Below are 24,960 nucleotides of genomic sequence, written 5' to 3' on the forward strand. Positions count from 1 at the left end.
CCCAGATCTTGCAATACAAATGAAATTCCTTAGATGAGAAAAAACAAGAAAATAAGCAAATTATATGCTTAGTAAAGTGTGTGTAAATATACTTACTTATGTATAACACACATACACAAACACACACACACACACACACTTTTTTTTTAATGCTAAGTGACCAAATTACAAATTTAGGGGTCAGTCATAGCATAGCCTATTTGTCTGCATTATATCAGTCAATGGAATTTGTAGCATTTGCATTGGCTTTTGTTTTTTTGTTTTTGTTGTTTTTCAGATGCACCCTGGCTCTTTTATCAGGATGCGGAGTATCTTTTTCATACCTATGCTGCAGAATGGCCCTCCTTTGAGTTTGTCTGTAGCTGGCTGCGTGGTGATCTTCTCACAATTCATTCTGCACATGAGCAAGAATTTATCCACAGCAAAATTAAAGCGGTATTAAGTTCAATTAACCATGAGAAATTCAGAACTTAGCTCCTTCTTCTGTCATTGGGGGGATTTTTTTTTTAATTTGAATTCAGACATACATTTAAGTTTCATTTAAAGCCACAGATTTTTGAGAATTAATTTTCTTCCTGTCATAGGAATTAAGAGAAAATAATGGAAACACAGCTTTACTATGTTGGTCAATCATTTCACTTACCTTCATTCTCTATTAGCAATAGCTCTATGAGCAACAGTTATGAGTAAGTAGAGTTTTATTGCTTTAATGAGGCTCGTCCAATCATCCAACACATACTTATTCAGAGTCTACTCTTCTAAGGGCTGGGGCTCTATCAGTGATTAAAATAGACCAAATTCCTGCCCTAAGGGAGCTTATACTCTAGTCTAGGAAGAAAGACTGTAATCAATATAGTCCATAGCATTACATAATATTTTATTAAAAGATAAATAGATAAATGCCATGGAGGAAAATAAAGCATAAATGAGGGACAAGGTGTATGTGGGGCGGGGAGGTGGTGGGATGGTTCATGTGCATGACTATTTCAAAGTTGAATTTTACTTACAATAATATAGTACTTTTAAGTCTATAAAGACTCAGTATTCAGAAAATTATAAGGAGTGGTTTTCCATTTCAATTTAAGATAAAGACTTGGACAATCTTTGAGGAGCTAGGCCAATTGGAAAGGAGAATACAAAACCTGTTAAATAATGAAGCAAACTACCAAGGAATAGTGTACGTTTTCAGTGTATTTCTTCAACAGGCGCTTATTGAGCATAGGTATGTGTCAGGCATTGTGATATTTGTCAAAGACCTAAACATGTCAAGAACACAAAAATAAGACAGAGTCTCTGTTTTTAAAAAGCTGGAAATAATTGTAAGTGAAAAGGGAGCAACATGCACAAATTATCAACACGTTACCAAGGGGGGAAACTCACTCCCATTTTCCCTAGGAAATCTCTGAAAGTAAGAAAAAAAATTTTTTTCTTTTCCATAATTTAACATTATTTCACAATCGCCAGGAATCCTTTCTTGAGCTATCATCTTTTTACATTTGTAAGTTGATAGTTAAAATGAAACTGTATATTTAAAGCATCCTTGGCATGTAAGAGAAATGTCTTCCCTTACAGCTCATGGACCTTTTCCATTTCTATAATCCTGTTTGATGCATAGACAGTCTGCAAGGTGCAGGTAGGTCAGGACTACTACTGAGTTGTAACGGAAAAAGCTGAAAAACAGGGGTGTTGGGTGACAGCTCCACAGTCCTATAGAGTCTCAGTGATAGACCAACCACAAAAACAAGATACTCCCCACTATTAGTTTGTGTGCTAAATTTTTTTACCACTCTTCCTCTAGTATAAATGGAACACTCAAGCCAAATCCATTTTAAGCATCCGCATGTCAGAAAATATGTTTGTTTCTTTAACAAAACAACATTCCTAGTGGCAATAACAAGACATCAGGTCAATGTCTGAAAACCAGTTCATCCATCGATAGGACAAAGTGCATGTCTCAAATGGAACTGATTTTTGGCCAATACTTATAATTGTGTCTGGCACTGCACTCAGTACTAATATTTAATGGCATTCAATCTTTCCAAGGACTCTCTGTGGGAAGTCTATTATTAGTACATTTTACAGTTAAGGAAGCTAAAACTCCAAAGAGGTGAAGCAACTTGGTTACTTCCACAGCAGCTAAGTGATAGAATCTGGAAGTGAACCCAGGCCATCTGACTTACAGGGTTATTTAAAAACCTTCTGCTGGCAGCAGAACGGCAGTGTAGGGGGAATATAAGAGCACAATGTCTTCGTTACATAAAAATCAAAAAGAGTTCTAAAATCCCTCTCCAAAAGATGGTGCCAGCTCTGTAGACATGAGCAATGAAACCTTCTTTAGATCTTTCCAAGAGAGCTTAGCTCCCCTAGGAGTATCGGCAGGTCTCCTCTCTTCACCTTTCCCTGAATTCACTCTCCCAATTATTAGTGGTTGGCAAGCCAGTGAGGATGGCAGGGTTAATATCTCCTGTAGAAGGGAATAGTAAAATCTATGGGTTTAGCTGTTTGAGAGCTACTGCCACGACCCTGGACCTAGCTGTGATATCAAACCAGACAAACCTTGTGGTGTCTTACATGGCAAAATTGCAACACAGTCTGTAACCATGTTGATACAGAACGCTCTGTCAGCATGATGGGTGAGCAGCTGACTGATCTAACACCACACTGTACTACAAAAGAAAATTACTGGATGGTTTTAAATGTGTAGACTGGAAAGGGGCAAGGGAGCTACGGGAAAAGGGTATCAATTTAGAAAGAAGAAAGCTGTATATTCCCAAAGCAGTTCTTATTATCACATAATCTATGGCTGTGTTAGGTGGTAGTAGTGACATTTATGGTGACCATTTACACTTCATGAGTAAGCAATTCCATATCAATGAATGTTCTACTAGAATGAATCTGCCCAGAAATTCTTTTTATTCCAGGATGAGGAACTAAACATGTAGAGATCATACCACTCACTTTTGTGGCATACTTATCCTGTGAGTGCAGGAAGAATCAGAATAGTAATTAAATATTGTTTAAAGATTTTATTTATTTATTTGAGAGAGAGAGAGAGACAGAGATAGTGAGAGAGAGCATGAGCAGCAAGGAGAGAGAGAGAGGCGGACTCTGCTGAGAAGCAAGTCCAATGCGGGGTTCAATCCCAGGATCCTGGGATCCTGCCCTGAGCCAAAGGCAGATGCTTAAGCTTGACTGAGCCACCTAGGTGCCCCTAATTAAGTATTTTTAGTATTACATTTGTGTTGTATAGTTTCCCTATAAAGAGTAGTAACTCAGAAATGTGAAAAGCAAAAATAGCATTTAGTTGGAAAATAAAAGAACTAACTATTGAAAAAGAAAGCTGGGTGCAATTTTTTAAATCTGAAGCAGATTTTTTTAAAACAAGATGTTTCTGTCTTGAAAAAGTGGTTAGTCAGTATTTTCTCTTTGAATAACAGAATGCCACAGGCATGATGAGAGTGAATTTTTTGAGTACTTCTTTTTTGAGCTGTCATTTTGGGTAGATTCAGCCAAAACAGTAAAAAGCCATAAGCACTTTAGGAGTTGTTTAACATGAACTGCTAGCCAATTAATCCGCTAACATTTTTATGCTGCATTGTACAATATTTGCATTTCAAAATTGCAAGTCCTTCTTATTTTAATTTCATGTCTAGGGGCACCTGGGTGGCTCAGTCACTTAAGCAACTGCAGTTGGCTCAGGTCATGATGCCAGGGTCCAAGAACTGAGCCCTGCATCAGTCTCCCTGCTCAGCAGGAAGCCTGCTTCTCCCTTTCCCTCTGCACCCTTTCCTTGTGCTCTCTCTCTCTCTCTCATACTGTCTCTGGCATAAATACATAAAATCTTTTAAAAAATAATTTCATATCTAAATACTTCTAGCAAAAATATATCAAATATATTAGTCATCCTCCAAAATACAGTGTTTTAAACCCTTAAAATAACTTAGTTTTGATTATTTTTGATGGAAACATTTGAACATATGACAGGTTACTTTTCCTTACATTATTTCATAGATCAGTTACTTCATAGATTATGTTGCCTCTTGCTGTATTTTATTTTTTAATAAGTATTCTTCCCATATGATGCTATCTATAATGACAGTAATAAAATATAGTTCATGTTATGAAATCTGTTGTCATATTACATTTTTTATATGAAAGAATATTAATCAGTCTTTTTTTTGTAATTTGATACCTAAGCTAAAATTTACAACACCTATATTTTTCACCATGGATTCTTTTCTCACGCTGGAAATCTTCTAGCTTGTCCTTCTAGCTTGCGGTTCTATTCCGTATCACAACAGGTTGTGATGGGCCATGTGGAGGATCACCATGCTGTAATTGAGGTGGCAATAAATATGTCACTTAACATGTAGTAGTTATAATTTCTCTTTAGAGGTCCTTAATTGGGGCAGTGAACAAGCAGGCCATGATTTCCACTATTGTCGCACATGAGACCTCTTTAGATTGAATGAAATTGTTGTGGTTCTCCCACTGAGTTCACAGCCAGTCTCAATGGACCCATTCCAAAGCCTGACAATGGGAATCTAAATTCAGCATGTAAGAACATGTCCATGAAACAACACCTCAGGGATCCCAAATTATAGCTGTTCCATCTTGCATTATTCTCAAATTGCTGGTATAGCAGACAGCCACACTGTTCAAGGAATAAAAATATCTGTTTATAAATTAAAATGTTAGAAAGCTATTAGATTCTGTTGTATGATGACCCAACATTCATGTGGAAAAAAATACAGATATCTTAACATGTATTCTCCAATTTTTACAGAAGAAATGAAGTATGAATTTAAATATACAATGCCTTCAAATTAACAGGTTTTTAGCTTAAAAATTAAGTTACATTTCACATACACACAATAAAGTATATTGATTTAGAGGTCTTAGAAATCCTTACTGATTCTTCCTCTTTTATAGGTAAAAAGGGAATTTCAATTTCCTGGGTCATAAGTCCAGTATTACATTTGCTGAAATGTGTGTGTGTGTGGGTGTGTGCACGCACACCTGCGTGAACATGCTGTTTCATTTTATACTTTATTGCACTGAGATCTGTGTGATAAATAATGGTACAAAATTAGTAAAATATAGAAATAATTTTCTGGTTTTTAAGCAGTGGAAGTTCTGTAGTATTCCTTTGTCCTATCTTGTGTCTCTCTATTAAAATGGGGAGGGTGCTAATACTCAAGTTTAAAAGCTTAACAATCAGGCTAATGCCAAAAATTCAAAATCCTTTTTACTATTGATGTCTTGGTGCCTTGAACTGTTTTTCGAACAGTGTGACATATGCAGTGAACTATAAATCACTGAGATGAGAAACCACTGAATATTTAGTCAAAAAAAAGGAGTCCACATCCTATTTTACTTTACAATATTACTGCTTAAAGCCCTATTTGAGAGTTAGAAAATTTACTTTTAAATACATCGGGAGCGTTGTAAGAAAGATTTTCAGTATTTGATTCCAATTTCCTACATAATGAGGAGGGACTATTTGGAAATAATGAAGTTTCGGGTTCTCTCAAGATGCTAGGCCTTAGTGTACTCTTCTTTAGATAATTGAGTAAAATACTGAAGAATAGAAAGCTATTAACAGGAACCCCATTAATCCTAATAGTGAAAAGGGAAAACAAGTAGGATAAAAGCTGACATTTTCTTTTTTTTCTCTTTAATAGCTATCAAAGTTTGGTGTAAATTGGTGGATTGGACTTCAAGAAGAAAAAGCCAATGATGGATTTCGGTATGGAACTAGATCTATTTGCATTTTATTTTGTTTGACAGGTTTTATTTGCAGAATGATTGGATGAGATTTTAGTGATCAGTTGTTGAGTAGCCGTCAGATGTTATCTTTAACTTATAAATTTTCATTTCTCTAAACAAAGATATGAGTATCTTTTTAATTTAATAAAAATTACCCCAGAACTCCAAGAATGGTGTTGGAGATTAAACATACGGAATAAAAGAAGACCCTAAAATTCTTAATTTACCTACAGCTGGAGAGATGGAGCGCCAGTAATATACCAGAACTGGGACGAAGGAGGAGAAGGATCTACGAATAATCAGAGCCAGAGATGCGGCTTCATTTCATCCATAACAGGTTATTTTATTTATCCATTTTGAGGTTTATAATACAAACTAAAATTTTTCAGAAGGCTTAAAGTTTCCTTTTCATTGCATTAGTTCAGTGAGAAGGTTTTGTTTGGCTAGCTTGCTTTTTAATTGAATGTGGTGAGTTTCATTAGTCTTAAGTGTTAAGGATGGCCATTCCTACAGTTAATTCCAGCATTCATGTTTTTGGAAATGAATTACAACCAGACAAGTCATTCCTCATGCACCAGAACAGCACCAGAAATAGACCGAGTGAAACTGGTCAAAAATATGCCTGATAGATACAAGCCTCTAAAAAATTTCAATATGGGCCCATTTTAAAAATCTCTTCTTCATGATTCAGTTATAATTGGCCAGAACTTTAACCCCTTGGAATTTCCTCCCACTTTCCCATTTAAGAAAAATTTTCATTGAGTTCAGTATTTTTTTAATACTTGGCACTAACTGCTTTTGCCATAGAACACCAACTACTTGCAGGCTGTATTTAGAAATACATGTACCTTTAAGATGGGTTTTTAAATTGAATTCAGTCCATCAGTACAGTGTTATCCATCCCACTCTTTCTATCCTATAAAAGGTAATTATGTTCCTGACCTTTAACGGATTTATAAGGAACCTGTGCCCCAAATCAGAAAAGGGATAAGTATGGAAAGCAATCCTTAGTGTAAGGGTTTCTGCAGAGAAAAGGAAAAACCACGTTGTTAATCAGCTCTCTTTTGCCAGCAGGTGTCACAACAGCCTACAGAAAGGCTGTTTTGTGATTCTGGAAGACTAGAAGCTACTTTGCATTAAAAATAGCATTCCAGCCCCTCCTTCAAAATGCCAACATTTTTTGGCTTATATCCCTCACACTAGAAAACTGAAACTGCCTTTGCAATTTACATGCATCCTTGCCCTATTCTGGGATTTATAGCTTGAATGCTAATGAAATGCATTCTATAACCTTTACTCTGAAAATAGAGCTCTTCTAAATTAAAATACATTTTCCAGGAGGCTAAGGACTTTGGGATATATCTTCCTGAGGGCATGTATATGTATGCCTGTTTTTTTTTAAGAGCCAGTGTCAAAAACTGCTTCTTTCTTAGAAGTTACTGAGTTAATTTTTCAAAACTGTGTATTTGCTAAAGAATTATAAATTAGAAATGATCATTTATGGTTTTAGAATATTTTTTCTCCTTATATTGAAGTTGAATATTTTAAAACAAAAATATTACTCTGCATTCTTTTGTTAATCAAACCAAATATTCTCAGGATTTCAATCAGTTCTGTGATTTCAACTGTAGTATTTTGGTTAGTTGGGGTTTGTTTGCTTTGCATTTGCAAAATTTCTACATTCTTGAATTAGATTTACTGATTTAGCACCCTGCCCAGTTTGTTCTTATTGTTAGAGAACTCTACCATTAGGAGTTTAGTTGAATTTCTAGATTAAAGAAAGTATGATAAACCATCAGCAGTCATAATGTGATAAAGAACACCTACTAAGAGCCAGCATTGTTCCATGTCATTTCTAACCCATTTACTCTTCTAGGACTATGGGCTACTGAAGAGTGTTCCGTTTCTATGCCTAGCATCTGTAAGCGAAAGAAGGTTTGGATCATAGAGAAAGAGGAAAAGACCCCAAAACAACACGGAACATGTCCCAGAGGATGGCTATATTTTAACTATAAGGTAAATTCTTTTTCAAAATGTTGCCTTTGTTTCTGTTTTTTAGATGTTTATTTTAGAACATAATCAAAGAGTGGGTGTGGCTTTGAAAAACCAGGAGTTGTCCATTAGGACCTGGAATTTTTTTTGGTCACAACTTTCAAGATAGAGTTTTCAGTGTAGGTAGGAGCAAACCTCTAGGAATAAGGAAACAGCCGTGGCACCACCCTTCATTGGTATACTTAGTTTTTGCTATTGACACAGTCATTCATTGTGCTGTGTGACTGTTTCTTTAGGCATGATGCCTGTGAGCCTGTGTAACTAGGCCCTGCCCCCAAATGAGCTGTCAACTCCAGAGGGTACAGTCTGCATCTTCTCCTTTTGTGTCTTCCCTGCCTGGAGCAGGCACAGAGCTCCGCCCCGCCTTGTGAATTGACCCACTAATAACGGAACTCAGTCAGTGTCATCTTGAGCCTCATAAAGCTGGTGCTTCTATGCAGAATTGAAATTTTTTTTTAATTGCCAGTGGGGATATTGTAAGCCAGATTTATTATTTCTGATACTGCCTCCAATTAAGGCCAAAACTTTCCCTCCACTTCTTATGCTTTATAATAAAATAACTTTATAGGCCTTAGGTGGAAGTAATTAAAATGCATCCCAAATTATAAATATTTCATTCTTTGATAATGGAAAAGCCCAAACTGTGTCATAATTTAATATGCTAATAATAAATTGCTCTTTGACTGTGGACAGTCAGTTTTCAATCCATATGTTCAGTTACATATGGCAGAGCCTTTTCTCTTCTTCGTGAACTTCTTCTCATTGTTAATTTGTGATATGGGGCCATTTGGATTTTACATGCATTTGATGAGCACCTAATATATATTTGGCATTGGCTTTTTTAAACTGTGGTAATATTCACATAATATAGAGTTTACCATCTTAACCATTTTTAAGTGTATAGTACAATAGTGCTAAGTATATTCACATTGTTATGCAATGAATCTGCAGACCTTTTTCATCTTGTAAAACTGAAACCCTAAATCCAATAAACAATAACCCTCCATTCTCCCTCCCCCAATCTCTGGCAACCACCATTCTACTTTCTGTTCCTAGTAATGTAACTACTTTAGATACTACAGATAAGACATTATTTATCTTTTTGTGACTGGTTTATTTTACTAAACAGATTGTCCCCCAGGTTCATCCATGTTAGAGCATATTGCAGAATTTCCTTCCTTTTTGAGACTAATATTCCACTATATGTTTATACCATATTTTGTTTTTCTACTCACCCATTAATGAACATTTGGGTTTCTTCCACCTTGTGGCTAAGAGTTTTTCTAGGTGATCATAGATATATATCTTATTTTATTTAATCGTTTAAATACACAGAATTGTTATTCCCTCTTATATATAAGAAGACCAAGAGTAATAACATAGTGTGCTTTTTCTGAAACTTCACAGCAAATAAGTGTCAGGTTGAGAATCAGCTTCAGGTTTTCTGACCTTTGAATCTGGTAGTCTTGTCTCTTTCCTACAGTTGTCATTTCATAAGAGAATTTAAGAATTAGCCCCATGACACAATCTGTGGCACTATGAGATATCTTCTAAAATATAGTTGTTTTCTAAAACTTTATGGTATTGAGATACATTTTTAATAGTATTTTCTGTCTGATTCCTATTTTCCCAAACTATAAAATCTACCAGTTATACATTTCAATATAAAAAATATAGGAAGTATTCAACAGAAAACTAAGTTTTGAAGATTTTATTTATTTATTTCACAGACAGAGATCACAAGTCATACAGAGATCACAGGCAGGAAAAGGGGGGGGGAAGCAAGTTCCCTGTCGAGCAGAGAGCCCAATGCAGGGCTCCATCCCAGGACCCTGGGATCATGACCTGAGCCAAAGGCAGAGGCTTTAACCCACTGAGCCACCCAGGCGCCCTGAAAACTAAGTTTTGAATTAAAATCTTTGACAATTAGTTCTCTTTAAGCTATTCTACTGTGGTAGCATATATTTAAAATAAAATTTTTTAATGTACAGTTCAGTGGTATTAATTACATTCACAATGTTGTTCAGCCATCCTCTTTATTTCCCAAATTTATCATTATCCCAAACCGAAACTGTGTAACTATTAAGCAATAACTCCCAATCCCTCTCTCTCCAGCCCATGATGAGTTCTAATCTATTTCCTATCTCTGAATTTGCCTGTCTAGATATTTCATATACGTGAATTCATATAATATTTGTCCTTTTGTTTCTGGCTTATTTCACTCTGCATAATGTTTTCAGAGTTTATCCATATTAATAGTATGTATCAGAACTCCATCCCTTTTTATGACTGAATAATAGTCCATGTCATATTTTCTTTTTTCTTTCATCTGTTGATGGACTTGGGTTGTTTCTACTTTCTGGTTATGGTAAATAAATCTACAGTGAACAGTGGCATTCATATATCTAGTGAAGTCCCTGTTTTCACTTCTTTAGGGTATATACATCTAGGAATGGAATTGCTATATCATATATCAATTCTATGTTTAACTTTTTGAGGAAACAGTAAACTGTTTTTCATGTGGTTAAACCATTTTACAAGCCTGCCAGAACTATATGGTAGGAATTTCTTCACATATTTTTTTTTAAGATTTTATTTATTTATTTGAGAGAGAGAGAGCTTAAGCAGGGGGAGGGGTAGAGGGAGAAACAGACTTCCCCACTGAGCAGGTGTCCTGGCTCGGGGTTCAATCTCAGGGCCCTGGGATCACCACCAAAGCCAAAGGCAGCACTTAACAGACTGAGCCACTCAGGTGCCCCTTCTCCACATCTTTAACACCACTTATTATTATCTTTTTTATTATTGCCATCTGAGTGCATGTCTAGTGTTATGTCATTGTGGTTTGATTTAGACTTCCCTAATGGCTAATGATACTAAGTATCTTTCCATTTGCTTATTGGCAACTTGTATACTATCTTTGGAAAATGTCTACTCAAGTCCTTTGCCCAGCTTTATTTGGGTCATTTGTCTTTTCATTGTTGAGTTGTAGGAGTTCTTTATATATTCTAGATATTAAGCTCTTATCAGATGCATGTTTTGCAAGCATTCTCTCCTGTTCTATAGATTGCCTCTTCTAATGTCCTTTGATACACAGATGTATCAAATTTTAATAATTTTATTTAAAATATAATAAAATAAAAAATAATAATTTTATTTAAATTTTAATGAAGTCCAATTTATCTAATTTTTCTTTTGTCATTCATGCTTTTGATGCCATATCTAAGGAAAGGTTGCCAAACCCAAAGTCATAAAATTTTATTTCTTATGTTTCTTCTAAGAGGTTTACAGTTTTAGCTCTTATATTAAAGTTTTGGTTTATTTTCAGTCAATTTTTGTACCTTGAGACTATTAGAACAGATGCATCCTAGAGTGCTCTATATGGAAAAGCCACAAAGGAATGCCTAGCTTGTCTCAAAATCACACTTTTACTACAGACAGTGAGCAACCCCGAAGTATGAACATGACTGTTTTAGTTACTAATCAGTATTTCTCCCATGTGTAAAAGAGGATATTTTAAGGAAATTCATAGCAAATCAAATCCTTGGCATTAGAGAAATAATTCTCAGAAACTCTCAATGGTTGTTTTTGGTTCAGAACTTGGTTATTATCCTCTCCCCAAACTTCTTCATCTGCACAGCTGAACTCCAGTCCATGTTTTCTCTTGTGTAAGCATATTGAGTATGTATGTATAGAGGCATGGTAGCAGTTGATGATGGAGCAGACTCAGGGCAGGAGAGCAAGTGAATGCCTCCTTTGAAAGGAAGAGAAAGGGGCATGAGTAAGGCACAAACATGAACACAAAAGGAGAAAGACTTTCTGAAGCAGGATTGGAGCAGAATTAAAAATCCTTGTGTAGCTCAAAATTTAAAAAAAAAATCTTTATTGATAACTAACGGCTAGATTAGTAGTTCACAGCCCTGATCAAATATTTAGAATCAGCCTGTGAGCTTTTTAAAAATGTCAAGGTGAAAAAAAAAAAAAAATGTCAAGGTGCAAGGGCATCCTAATGATTCTGATTTAATTAATCTGCATTGGATCTACGTACCAGTGTTTTTTAAAAGCTCCCTCAGTTATTCAAATGGGTAGCCAATATTTGCCCAGCAATGCAACAAGTTGCACAGCTTAGTCTTTGAATCATTCAGAGGATTTGACTACAAAATACTGTCACAGCAGGCTACCTGAAAAAAGAGATCTTTCCCAGGGTGAGGTTTCAGGTTCCCCAAGTGTCCTCACCCACCGGGCCTTCCCCTGCATTAAGATGGCTCAAATCCCACCATTTGCTTCTCACACCTTTGCCTTGATTCTTTTTTTTTTTTTTTAAGGGCAGTATTTCTGAGATTGCCTCATCTGTCATCTACACCTTGGAATAAGTGGGCTTATCAGATCATTAGAAAAACTGATAATAGGAGGATTGAAAATGGAGAGAAGGAGAGCCCCGTGGGGATGGCTCCCTTGATTAACAAAGTTAAAGAAGGAAAACCGCGAGGTAGCAATGACATTTTTCACATCACGGTTCTCTCGCTTCTTTTTTGTCATTTTCCGGGGAATACTTTTGTTTGTTTGTTTGTTTTTTCTAAGAAAAAAATCCTAGTTAGTTGACTAATTATCCACCTCTAAGAGTTTTACACTCATCTACCAGAAGTTAAGCATCTTTTTAATGTTTCATCAATTATCTCCTCTATGTTTGATAATATATGAGTCTTAACCTGGAATTACCCCTAAAAGAGTGAGTCATCTAAGACACTTGTCACAGCAGAGCTGTAAGCAGAAAAAATTCTAAGTGTGCGTGTGCTTGTGTGTATAGTAGGTTAACTCTTATGCTTCTACTCACATATTTTTTAAAGATTGATTGATTGATTGATTGATTTGAGGGAGAGAGAAAGAACAGGAGCAGGGCTGTGGGAGAAGCAGACTTCCCGCTGAGCAGGGAGCCCAATGCAGGGCTTAGTCCTGGGACTCTGTGATCATGTCAGCAGAAGGCTGACACTTAACTGACTGAGCCACCCAGGTGTCCCATTCACATATTTTTATACAAGGACCTGGATTGAGTGCTAATGGCTGCTTTGCACATCTAGTTTGGAATTAGCCAAAATGCACAACACAGCTTTTCCTTTAAAAGATACTCTCCTCTTTTCTAAAAAAAAAAAAAAAAGAAAAGAAAAAAAGTATTCACATTATCAGCACTTTATTCATTCATTCATTTAACTATGTTGGATATTGATAATTTGATGGTAAGGAAAAACAAACAAAATCCCTTCTCTTTTGTAGCTTGCAGACTAGAGGGGGAACAAACATTAGCAAACCAATCAGGAGGGTGACTCTATAAATGTAACACATGCAATGAAAGGGAGTTACATAGTTCTCTAAAAGTTTTTAACAGAAGAACCTGACTGAAGTAGTCAGATGGACAGGAAGCATTAAAAGCAGGGAAGTACAGGGTATACTAAAGTCCTGTGGTGAGAGGGAATGGACCTATTGAAGAAACTAAAAGAAGCATAGAGAACTAGAATGTGAAAAGTGAAATGAAAAAGAGTTTCTGTTTTTATCCTAAGAACAATAGGAAGCCCCTCAAGGATTTTAACTAAAGAAGAACACACCAGGACTAAGTTTTGAAAAGAATCATTCATGCCACAATAGCAAAGACAGATGTGAGGAAGGCAAGGATAAGGAAGGTTTTAAGAGTGGTTGGGAAGCTACTGTAATAATCCAGGTAAGAGAGAAGGAGTTTGCGCTAAGATAGAGAAGGCAGAGACTGTGATGTGGCAGCAGTGGGAAGAATGGGAGAAGGCTCTGAGAAATGGGATGTATATCTAAATGGTAATTGAAACATGGATGTAAGGGGAAGGCAAAGAGCTTCCCAGGTTTCAAGCTTATATAAATACATGGCTAACTTTGCCAGTCAACATCAGTAAGAACACTGGAAAGGGACCAAGTCTGGGGGAAAGGTCACAAATTCCACTTTCAAATTTTGAGCTGGAAATGACTTTGAGATTAAAAAAAAGAATTTTATGTTCAAAACTTGTTTGCAATACAATAGGCTATCCTTAATTCCCGGTGATAATAAGAGATGTGTTAAACTTGATCACATTTTGCAAATTAGTTAGTAAGTAAACAATTTAAAATTAAGAGTGCTGTACTTCATCTTACTGCTTTGCTTTAATTACTAATCACACCATTTCAAACTGTGTTAGTAAATATGTGTTGGGGTTTGTTTGGCTTTTTTTTAGAAACGATGAAGTTGTGGTAATAGGAAATAGTCAAGCTAGTAAATGGTGGCTGAGGCAAACACGGGGGGATGGGGAGTAAGAGGGTAGGGTAGGGGAGCATATGTGTGTTTTATGGAAAGATTTATTGAGCTAACTGAACCAATGAGGTTCACTGGTATTTATGAATCGTTCATTAGTGTGACTATCTGAACACAAGGTGAATTCACATTAAATGATAAGACTGCCTAATAATTAGTGTGTGCCACTCACTGGACTTTGTAATTAGAGAAAAGAGACAAAATGAAAGGAAATAGATAAATGAATAGTTGTTATAAAATTAAAATCCTTTAAAGCCAATTCCCTTTCTTTGTGAAGCAAACAAGGTAAAGAGGACCAGAAGAATTGGAAATGTACTTCTTCTGTTAGTTGGTAACGCCAGGCTACATCAGTGTTTATGGTTTTTATCCTGAAAAGAATAGACAATCCTTAATAGTTTTATTCATTATGTATGTATGTATATATGTATGGAAAATCCTAATAGTTTTAAACTGGAAAGTGACATGATCAGGATTGTGTTCTGAAAAGAACCTGGGCACTACTGACATTTGGAGCTGGATAGGTCTCTGTTATGAGGGGACTGACCTGTGCATTACAGAATGTTTGGCAGCATCCCTGTACTCTACCCACCAAAAGCAAAGCTCCCTGCTGGAGCTGTGACAACCAAAAATTTCTCCAGACATTACTGAATGCTCCACTTTGAGAATCATTGGACTAAATCTAGAATGCCTGAGAATGTCATTTGACAACTACTTAAGGGTCTGTTGGCTGTTATTATGTTCCATAAATATTTACTGGGGAACTTCTTCGTTGTGATGTTCAAAGAAGAGCGAGTCTCTCTGCTATTTAGGGAGTTTATGATGATGGGGAAGGATTGGGGGACTGAAATATAGAAATTAAAGGATGAGGAAAGATGTCTTTCTGAAGGAGGATGGGGAAGGATGCTCTCTCAAGTGTGGGCTTCCACACTAGCCTAGAATTATCTTGTAACTGGAGTTTTCTCAGTGGTGAAATCTTGAGATCTAACCTATCAATGACTGGGTTTGCTTGTGTTCATTGATAAGAGAATAGTGCACATGGAATATCCTTTGTTTACAGTCTCTCCTGACTTCTCTGGAACTTTGCCTGATCTCCTATAGCCTTTCTTTTCTCTCTCTCCCTCTCCCCTGACTCCACCTGGCCCTATTAACAAGTTTAAATTTCTCTGACCCTCCCTGACCTGCCCAGTAGTTACTGTTCCACTTCTCACCCCATAATGACAAACCCTGCCATGCTACAGACATGATTGTCTCATGAGTAACAAACAATTCTCACTGCCAAATCCCACAGCCTTCTTTTTATGTTCCATTGACACTATTGGTCACCCTCCTTTCTGTTTCTCTGTCCTAGGTTTCCTTGGGTCTGCCCTTGCTTTCCTTCCAACTATGCTCGGGTTTTTTTTTTTTGTTTTTTTGTTTTTTGTTTTTTGTTTTTTTCTCTTTTCTGACTCTTCCTTGTGGACTTACAAACCACACAGCTAACTCAAGGAATTAATGAATTTAAATATCCGATGTGGTTTGATTCCCTAGTATTCCTCTCTCATTTAAAGTGAAGAAATGTTTTGTAGATAAAATTGAACTAAGCTGTTAATTGCTACCTCCAAATTTTTTAAAAAATTAAGTCTACTGCTATACACTTCGCAATCAGGCTGGCTCCTTTTTAAAAGGAATACTATTTTTCACTGAGCAGAAGACATTGTTCTGATATCCTGCACAACAAAACACATCCTTGCTTCTGTTCCTGCTGGATAGAAATGCATGCAAATATTGACTTACCCTAAAAGCTGGTCCTCTGTTTTACTTTCATACCTTTGGAGCAGCTCAAAGAAAAAAATGAGTCATTTCTGCTACAGAAGATTATAAAGAATTCTGAAGATTGATCCTCAGTGTCTTTGGGAGGTTTTTAACTCTTTTAAAAAAATATGGAAATGAGTGCTTTTTTTGATGTTTTCCAAAAGTGCCTTTTGGTGAAAACCTCCAAAGACCCAAGTGATTGGAAGAACTGGACATCCGCTCAAGATTTCTGTGTTGAAGCAGGGGGAACACTGGTCACCATTGAAAATGAGGTGGAGCAAGGTAGAGTACTCAATGTTCAATCAGGAAAAATAACCATTTTTATTCCAATATTTATTTAAATGTTCCTCCAGATACTAATATTTCCAAATCCACATTTGAAGTATTATATTACTGATGACACATAAATTTTCAGTTTAACCTCTAAGGCTTATATCATGACATCTATAAAAGTACAGATAAACTGCTGATTTTTGGAAGCTTTTGTCTCCCCAGTAGCAGTGGGAAAAAATGACATACTTGTCATCTTTATTAAATGGCTAAAATAATCTGTGGTATATTCTTTTATAATTGCATGATATAATTTTAGATCCCTTTAGATTTACCTGTATGCTTGTATTTGGTATTTAGGCAATTGTATACTTCAGTTTAAGTATAGTAGATAAATCCTCTTTTGTTTAGAAAGGCACTGAATGAACACTGGAAATAGTGTTGTTAATGATATGATGAAATCCCAGGTTTTGCCAGCTAATGTGTGTCAATTTAAACTGAAACACATGTGAAAGAGACTGTATTACCTTAATAAGAACAAAGTAACAAATTCCTACATTTGATTGGTAATTAAGTTTTGCTGTCATTTAAAATCACAGCTATAAACAGAATTCAATGATTACCCAAATGGTTTATATAGTATTAAATTTGATAATGTATTCATATTTTTCAGCTTTCATTACTATGAATCTTTTTGGCCAGACCACTAATATGTGGATAGGGTTACAAAATGATAATTATGAAAAATGGGTAAATGGAAAGCCTGTGACATACTCTAACTGGTCTCCATTTGATGTAATAAATGTAAGTTTCCAGATTTATTTTTTAGAAATTATTTAGCAAGAGATCCTATTTGATACTTACTAAAGTGTTCTTTTACTTCCTACACTTTATAGGCATAAATTTTTATATGCTGTTATCAATATATTAATTTTAATAATGCAATTACATGTCATTTTCATGTGTTCCATTAATGTAATTACTATCACAATAATTATTTATTTTGTAGGTTATGAAGTGATCTATGACCAAGTTTGCTAAATGCAAATAAAGCAATAATAGTGTTTGAATTTTTTAAACTGTCCTTATTAAAAATGCCAATGTTATAATGCTTTATGTTACCATTTTTTGAGAACATATGTATCTTTTTAAAGATTCCAAGTCATAACACCACTGAAGTTCAAAAACATATTCCTCTCTGTGCCTTGCTATCAAGTAATCCTAATTTTCATTTCACTGGAAAATGGTATTTTGAAGACTGTGGAAAAGAAGGTCATGGGTTTGTTTGTGAAAAAATGCAGGGTAAGAAATAGTTGCTTTTTTATTCCTTTCATCTCTATGCCCCACTCTTCTCTTCTATATTTGTTTTACATCGTATATAACTGTCATTTTCATAGCTAACAGTGCCAGGCACTTACTTTTTGAGTTTTACATATAATTACTCATTTAATCGCCACTACCCCAGGACCCTTTAGTGGGGTTCTAAAGACTACAGAGACCACTTGAGAGATGACCACATTTATACATCCATATTGGCCATATTAAAAGGCTTTACTGTTTTGTTCTGGGTTTATGAGTATATTCGGGTAATGAAAAAGACATTAAGAAGATGTTGGGAAAAAAATCAGTGAAATAAACAAATATTTCCTGCTTTCTTGGAAACCTAAAAATGCTGGTGGCTAAATTGCCATCCATTGACCTAAAATGTTAGGCTAAAGATGTGGCTAAATATGGCATGTAACATGTTTCTAGAGCCAATGATCAGAACCCCCAGTGAATTTTGGCATGAAATACAAATACCATACTATTACACATAGTCAGAGGGTTGATGATCAAGGCGGATGCACTATAAGTGACCTTAGTAATAAAAATTAAATTAGCTAGAACAACAACAATAGCTCGTATCTCATGCTTTCACATAGTGCAAGGCTTCCCTGTACCATGCTACTCTAGAAGACCATAGTTTGTGGCAGGAGCTGGGTGGAACTCTGGGCAGCCTGTTGTATATATACTTACTTGGAATATTAATTATATCTCTTAGTGTTACATGCATGTGAACTCTTTAATGCACTAAGTATCATCCCCAGATAGGCAATTGCAGGAAGCCCCATTTCCTAATTCACAGTTATCACTTAAACATAGTAATAGTCAGGAACTGAAAGAAGATACCCAGTCAGTTATAGCAAGAATATTATGAGAAGAGTCGAGTCTTGTAGGGAAAGAAATATCATGCACTCACACACTTATGATATACCTGCCACTGTGCCTTGGCTTCAGAAGCATTAAGGCAAAAAAGTAGATAAAAGTCTCCCCATTTTATAGATGAGAAAGTTGAGGCTTAGAAAAACTGAATAACATATCCAAGGTCTCTCAGTTAAAGACAATGATTCTATTCTATGACCTTGATGTTGATCTCTACTTTAAATTTTCCACTTCTTTAAACTCTGACCACTTTCTCTCTCTGATATTTTTGGGACTAACAATGTATATGTTCTTTTGAATATAGTATAAAGTAGCTGTGGTTGAGAGCATAGGCATTGGAGCTCACACCCCTCCTTCCCCACCTCAGTACATAGCTGTCAGTGAAGTTTCTTATTGTCTCTGAACTTGATTTCCACATCTGTCTAGTGGGATAATTACTGTCTCACAGTCTTTCTCTCTCTCTCTCTCTCCATATATATATATATATATATATAATGCTTAACAAGTTGCCAGCATACTAACAAATGACAGTTGTGTCTATTATTATTTTAAAATATTATTTAACTACACAAATTTTTGTAGCCTACAATAAATGCCCAAATTCTGCTCTGCTTCTTTATTTGCCATATAAACATGTGCTTACATTGGACTTATAGCCTAAAGTCTAACTGCCTGAAAGATAAATATGTCCATATAACAGGGAGAAAAGGACAAAGTCAAGAGCCCCAATCTGGGACTTGGTTTCCAATAGATATTTCTTTTTTAGGTCAATGGATGGCAAAATTATGTTGCTTAAAATCACTATGTCTTAAAGTTTGATGAAATCAATTACAATGAGAGCATTTTATATGTGTGAAAATACAGAGACATAATGGGGGAAACAGTTGAATTGGTATTTAGGCCACATATATGAAAAACTTCAGTTACCTTAATCTTACTAATTATTATCATTTTTAAAAATCTCTATGGTATTATACTGGGTTTTTAAACATTTTTATTTTTTAAGATTTTATTTATTTGTCAGAGAGAGAGAGAGAGCACAAGCAGGGGTCCGGCAGGCAGAGGAAGAAGCAGACTCCTCGCTGAGCAAGGATCCCAGTGTGGGACTCGATTCCAGGACCCTGAGATCATGACCTAAGCTGAAGGCAGCCAGTTAACCAACTGAGACACCCAGCACATCCCTATACTATACTGGGTTAAAAAAAGATAATAATTTTAGACTTGGTACATAGGCTGGCAAACAGACCTCTAGTAAAGAATAACCAGGTATAAACGTGTACTCCACAATTTGGTTGGCAAATAGGTTAATTTCACTTTGGTTTCATAAAACGTACTACTATTATGTTGAGGTCACATTTTCAGGTAAAAGTCAAATTCCCATTTTGCCATTTTTACTTGGCATAAAGAATCAACATTTACTGAGCACCTGTTGTGTTCCAGGTACTATACTCCAAATACTGAGTTCCAATAAGTGCCCTGTATGGTTATCTCTGAATTCTATCCACACCCCTCTAAGGAAGGACTTATTCATCTCTTACAAACAGAAATTTGAGATTCAGAGGGATGACATTTCTTCCCAAGGTCACTTAGCCCTGTGTAGTCAGGACTAGCATTGATTTTCAGGTCTTCCATCCTATCCACACCTCATCATGCTCTTTTTCAACCCCAAATGTAATAAAACCAGCTGGGAAATATCTCAGCCACCTTGGATCAGCAGTTCAGAAACCCTTACCTTGTTTTTCTGTTTAGGATTTTCTAAAACTAGCCTATCCTTGTACATAATATAGTATAGAACAAAAAGACAAGTCCACATATTAAAGAGGAAATACCTTGCATGTAAAAACACAGGCTTCACTGTCACCTAATCTGTCACTCATGAAAAAGAAAGCATTACTGATCACGTCTGGGGAAACCTTGCCTTCTAATTTGTAAATCTTGACTCTGACAGGTGATATATTAATAGTAAGTCTTTATGGAACTGTGTATATTTTAAGTGTTTATTAATGTAATTTTTAAACTTATTTTTAGAATTTATACATGTAAACATTAAACATGATAACAATGATAACAATGATAACAATCATGCAATCTCAAATTTAATAAATGGTGGTATTTGATAATATATACTTGTAAAATTATGTTTGCAACATTGTATATGATGACATAATATATGTCAGTATTCTCTTAATAAGTATTAAGTTCTGCCAGAGCAGTATGTTAGGCTGGGTGTAGGCAGTGGGATAAAACCTGCCTAAGGAGATCATTTCCATCAAAAAGTGGTCAGTTTAAAAAGCGACAATAAAAAAATAGGAGATCTAGAAATGGTTAACTATATGTGTATATTTTTAAAGCCACTTATGCATTAAATTTCCTAACTGTTCTCATTCTTAAGCATCACCTATGCTTTCAGGTATTATCCTCATTTTGAAATAGCTCTGGGACGGAAAACTCTGATATTAATCACAAAATGGGCCATTATGACAGGGATCCAAACTAAGCTTTGCCTCCCCACTTTTTCAACCAGATGCTAAAAATGACTTCTGTTGTTCTTGTTCTAGATACCTCTGGACACAGTGTAAATACATCTGATATGTATCCAGTCCCCAATATCTTGGAATATGGGAACAGAACTTATAAAATAATTAATGCAAATATAACTTGGTATACAGCAATAAAAACCTGCCTAATGCATGGAGCAGAATTGGCCAGCATTACAGATCAGTATCACCAGTCCTTCCTCACTGTTATCCTCAACAGGATAGGACATGCCCATTGGATTGGACTATTCACTGCAGATGTAGGTATCTTAAATTCCTTGGAACCTCCCTGCATAAGTAAGTTTCATATTTTTTTTTCCAAAAAAATTCCCAGAAACTACAGTAAATGTAACATTTAAGTAATCGGTTTATAGAATAACTACTGGCCAACTTTATGAAGAACCCATGACTACAAATTATAGGTATACACCTTTTTAAGAGTTTACATCCACTTGCCTAATTTCTGGGAATGAATGCCCTTCAAAGGTTCTCTGAAAATTTCTGAGCATCTGGGGATCCTGCCTCATGTGGGCAATGGAACACATCTTAAACTCAAGTACCTGCATTTGAGTAATCTGTTGCATTTAAGAAATCCCCAAGAAAAATGGATCATGCTTCCTGCCTAGAAATGTGATTATTAATTAATTCAGTACCCCCTTGGAATTTAACATGTAGGTTTTCTCTCCCTCTAGGGATGTATTTTGGAAAGGAAGACATTTTTAGTTTTTTCTTTTTTTAAGTAAAAGTATTATGTGCTCAAAGTAGTGAAAAGTAAAATCTATCTATTCTATCCCAACCTCTGGTTCTACTCCACAAAGAGAATCACTTGTAAACAGTTTCTTATGCATAATTTAGAAATTTTCTACATATGCACACATATATATAAAAGGAATGAGTATCTATATCGTTTTTTAAGTAAAAATGAGGTCATACTACATGTTCTGTCCTTAAACTTGCTTTTTGTTTAATATACCTGATACAGCTTTCCACGCGAGCACATAAAAATCTAACACATTCTTTGGGATAGCACTACATAAGGATATACCGTATTATTCTCCCCTGAATAGAAATTTGGGATTTTTTTGCAGTTTTTCACAACTACAATAATACAAACATTTTTGTGCAAGTTGGATAAATTTCTAGAAGTGAAATTGCTAAGCACATTTTAAATTTTAAGAGATAGTGCCATATTGCCCACCAAAAGTTTGTATTGACTTACATGCCAACAACTATGATGTCATTTTTTCATATCCTTATCAATACTGGGTGTTGTCAAAATTTTAATCCTTGCCATGGGGATAGGCAAGAGAATGGTATTTTACAGTTGTTTATTGTATTTTTGCATAATAGAATGTTTTAACTTCATTTAGTCACTTTTGCATTATGGTCTCTGGATTTTGTATTGGACTTGAAAAGATTTTCCCCACACCAAATGGATAAAATATTTAGCCAAGTTCTTTTAGGCACTTATGTTTTCAATTTCATGTGTGCATCTTTGATCAACCTGTAATTTGTGTTGGTGTCAACAACAAGATATTGATCAACTTCACTCTGATTGCTTACTGGAAAGTTATTGTGGTAGGAAACCAAGGATTCCCAAAGCCAAAAACAATATTGTTATGACAGATAATTTTATTTCTTTTTGTCAGGCCATATTCACAAGCTGTCCTAGACCCCCTGAAAAAGAAGTCTAGATGTGGAAATATAAATATATGTTTGAAGTAAGGGCTGCTCAAACAGCAGTGGGCAAAGCCACCAGCAGTCCTAGCAAAAAAATGATGGCTCCATTTCCCTCCACAGAATGGTCTTAATTTTGACTGGTCTGATGGATCCAAATCTTCCTTCACTTTTTGGAAAGATGATGAGTCAGCCATCTTGGGTGACTGTGTTTTTGCTGACACCAATGGGCGCTGGAGTAGCACAGCCTGTGAGTCATTTCTTCAAGGAGCAATTTGTCATGTACCTACTGGTAGGTTCAATTCTATTCAGCTCAACAAAAGACATACTGGGAACCTACTGTGTGCAAGGCACTGTGCTAAGCAGGAGCTATGAGTAAGAAGTATCTGCCCTCAAGAAGCCTCTGTCTGGTCTATTAGTTGATGTTCAGACACATAACTATTATACCAGGCAGGGCTACCAAATGATGGAAAAGAGGTAGCAAGTGTTGTGGGGGTTAGCAGGAGAGAGAACACATCTTACCCACTTGAGAATAAATAGAAAGACTTCTTGAATGACATTACTATGGGGACTGGCCTTGAAGAATAGATGGGTGGTAGTCAGACAATGATGGGACATGGAGAAGCATTCTGAACAGGAAAGTTTGGGCAAAGACATGGAAGGAAGAAAGGATTGGACATGTATAAAGCAAAGCTGGTATTGTGATATGCCTGCGTGAAGGGTACCTGTAAGGAGAGATGAGAAATCAGGCTGGAAACCTGCATTAAGAGCATGGATGAAGGAAAAGGTAACTCTGCTTCTAAAACACCATAAAAGTTATCCTTCCCTTTTCATTAGTCTTGCATTTATTGAGTACTTAAGAAGTGTCGGGCACTAGCTCATTTAAACTGCTTGTGTAGGGACACACTGGTTGGATGAGTTAGTAGAGCATGCAACTCTTAATCTCAGGGTCAGGAGTGTGAGTCCCATGTTGGGGGTAGAGATTACTTAGAAGAAAAAAATTTTTAATAAATTTCTCATGTAAGAAAGATGTTGTTGTTAGCTCTCTCTTTATAGATAAAGAAACCAAAGTGTGAGGAGGATAGGTAACATGCCAACAGTCATGCGCAATTAGGATTTCAGCATGGATTTGACTCTCATGCTTGACCACTAAAGCAACGTCCACCTGAATTTTCCCTTAGTTATGTATGATGTTTTGTTATGCTATGTTATTTTCCTGAATGCGTTATTTTCCTGAATGCATTATTTTCCCTCATAGGTTGATTGGCAGGTAATGATTTGCTAAATCTATAATATTCAGCACTGCACAGAACATATTTTGTACATTTGGAAGTGCCTCTTACTGACTTCATTCAGTTTCCAGTATTTCTATGAATCACATCCCCCAGTTTTTCCAACTTTAGGATATCCTTTAGGATACCAATTATAAACACAAAAGACAGCCACCCTCACCCATGCTGCACCCAAAGTAAGGCTAAGAAATTATGCATTCATATACCCTGTTATGTGTAGGTAACGATTATTTCTGCCAGAAATGCTAACAACCAGTCTTGCTTTTATAATCATTTATATTAAACCCACTCTTTCTGAGTATTATCATGAAAATCTCATTACACATATTTATCTTAGTCTGTCATAGAATTTAATGCAATGGTTATCTTAATAAATGAATCCAATCACCACCCTAAAATCATAACTGATTTTTGTTCATAGAAACAAAACCATTTGGACACCCAGAGTTGTGCTCAGAAACATCTATTCCCTGGATAAAATTCAAAAGTAATTGCTACAGTTTTTCTACAGTCCTAAACAGTATGAGTTTTGAGGCTGCTCATGAATTTTGCAAAAAGGAAGGTAATTCTTTTGTGATGGTAAAATGCTTTCAATGTATTCCTTCTTGACATTTCAGTAAACAATGTGGTTTTCTTCATTTGTCTGACTCTTTAGTGACTTTAGGAACAACCAAAAAAAAAATTGAAAAAATAAATACTATTGAATTTGCTTGTTTGGGGATGGTTTATTTACGAAATTCAATGTCCAGGACAGAATTTTAAAACCTAAGATGATGTTTCAGAATACTACACTTTCCCAAGAAAATGTTCCCTTTGAATGCATTTGAATTATAAATTTTTAAAGTTTCCTAAAATTAACATTCTATGCTTTGACTCTTATGTACAACCTTGTGTCTTTTAATAAATGTGGCATAACTTTTAAATTTCTAATCAAAAATCACTTATTTACAACAGAAATTTTCACTCTGCAAAGACTGAACTTTACAAATTATGATATAGGAGACATTTTTTAACTGTATTTTTAACAGTATTACACATAAACACAAATGCTTGCTTATATATTGCT

At 35.6% G+C, this 24,960-nt stretch overlaps 1 protein-coding gene across 1 annotated transcript in view; it reads left to right on the forward strand.

Annotated features, from left to right (window-relative positions):
* The window catches only part of PLA2R1 (phospholipase A2 receptor 1), a 113,536-nt gene that overhangs the window by 78,744 nt on the left and 9,832 nt on the right, over nucleotides 1-24,960 (forward strand). The window contains exons 17-26 of the mRNA XM_004743922.3: nucleotides 278-435; nucleotides 5,685-5,749; nucleotides 6,003-6,106; nucleotides 7,646-7,785; nucleotides 16,081-16,198; nucleotides 16,860-16,990; nucleotides 17,341-17,488; nucleotides 20,947-21,185; nucleotides 22,726-22,894; nucleotides 24,316-24,456. Coding sequence (XP_004743979.1) covers nucleotides 278-435; nucleotides 5,685-5,749; nucleotides 6,003-6,106; nucleotides 7,646-7,785; nucleotides 16,081-16,198; nucleotides 16,860-16,990; nucleotides 17,341-17,488; nucleotides 20,947-21,185; nucleotides 22,726-22,894; nucleotides 24,316-24,456 — 1,413 coding nt within the window. The remainder of the gene's footprint in view (nucleotides 1-277; nucleotides 436-5,684; nucleotides 5,750-6,002; nucleotides 6,107-7,645; nucleotides 7,786-16,080; nucleotides 16,199-16,859; nucleotides 16,991-17,340; nucleotides 17,489-20,946; nucleotides 21,186-22,725; nucleotides 22,895-24,315; nucleotides 24,457-24,960) is intronic.

The sequence above is a fragment of the Mustela putorius genome, unplaced genomic scaffold (genome assembly GCF_011764305.1).
Source record: "Mustela putorius furo isolate JIRA1106 unplaced genomic scaffold, ASM1176430v1.1 tig00003869_pilon_pilon_pilon, whole genome shotgun sequence".
Taxonomy (NCBI): Eukaryota; Metazoa; Chordata; class Mammalia; order Carnivora; family Mustelidae; genus Mustela; species Mustela putorius.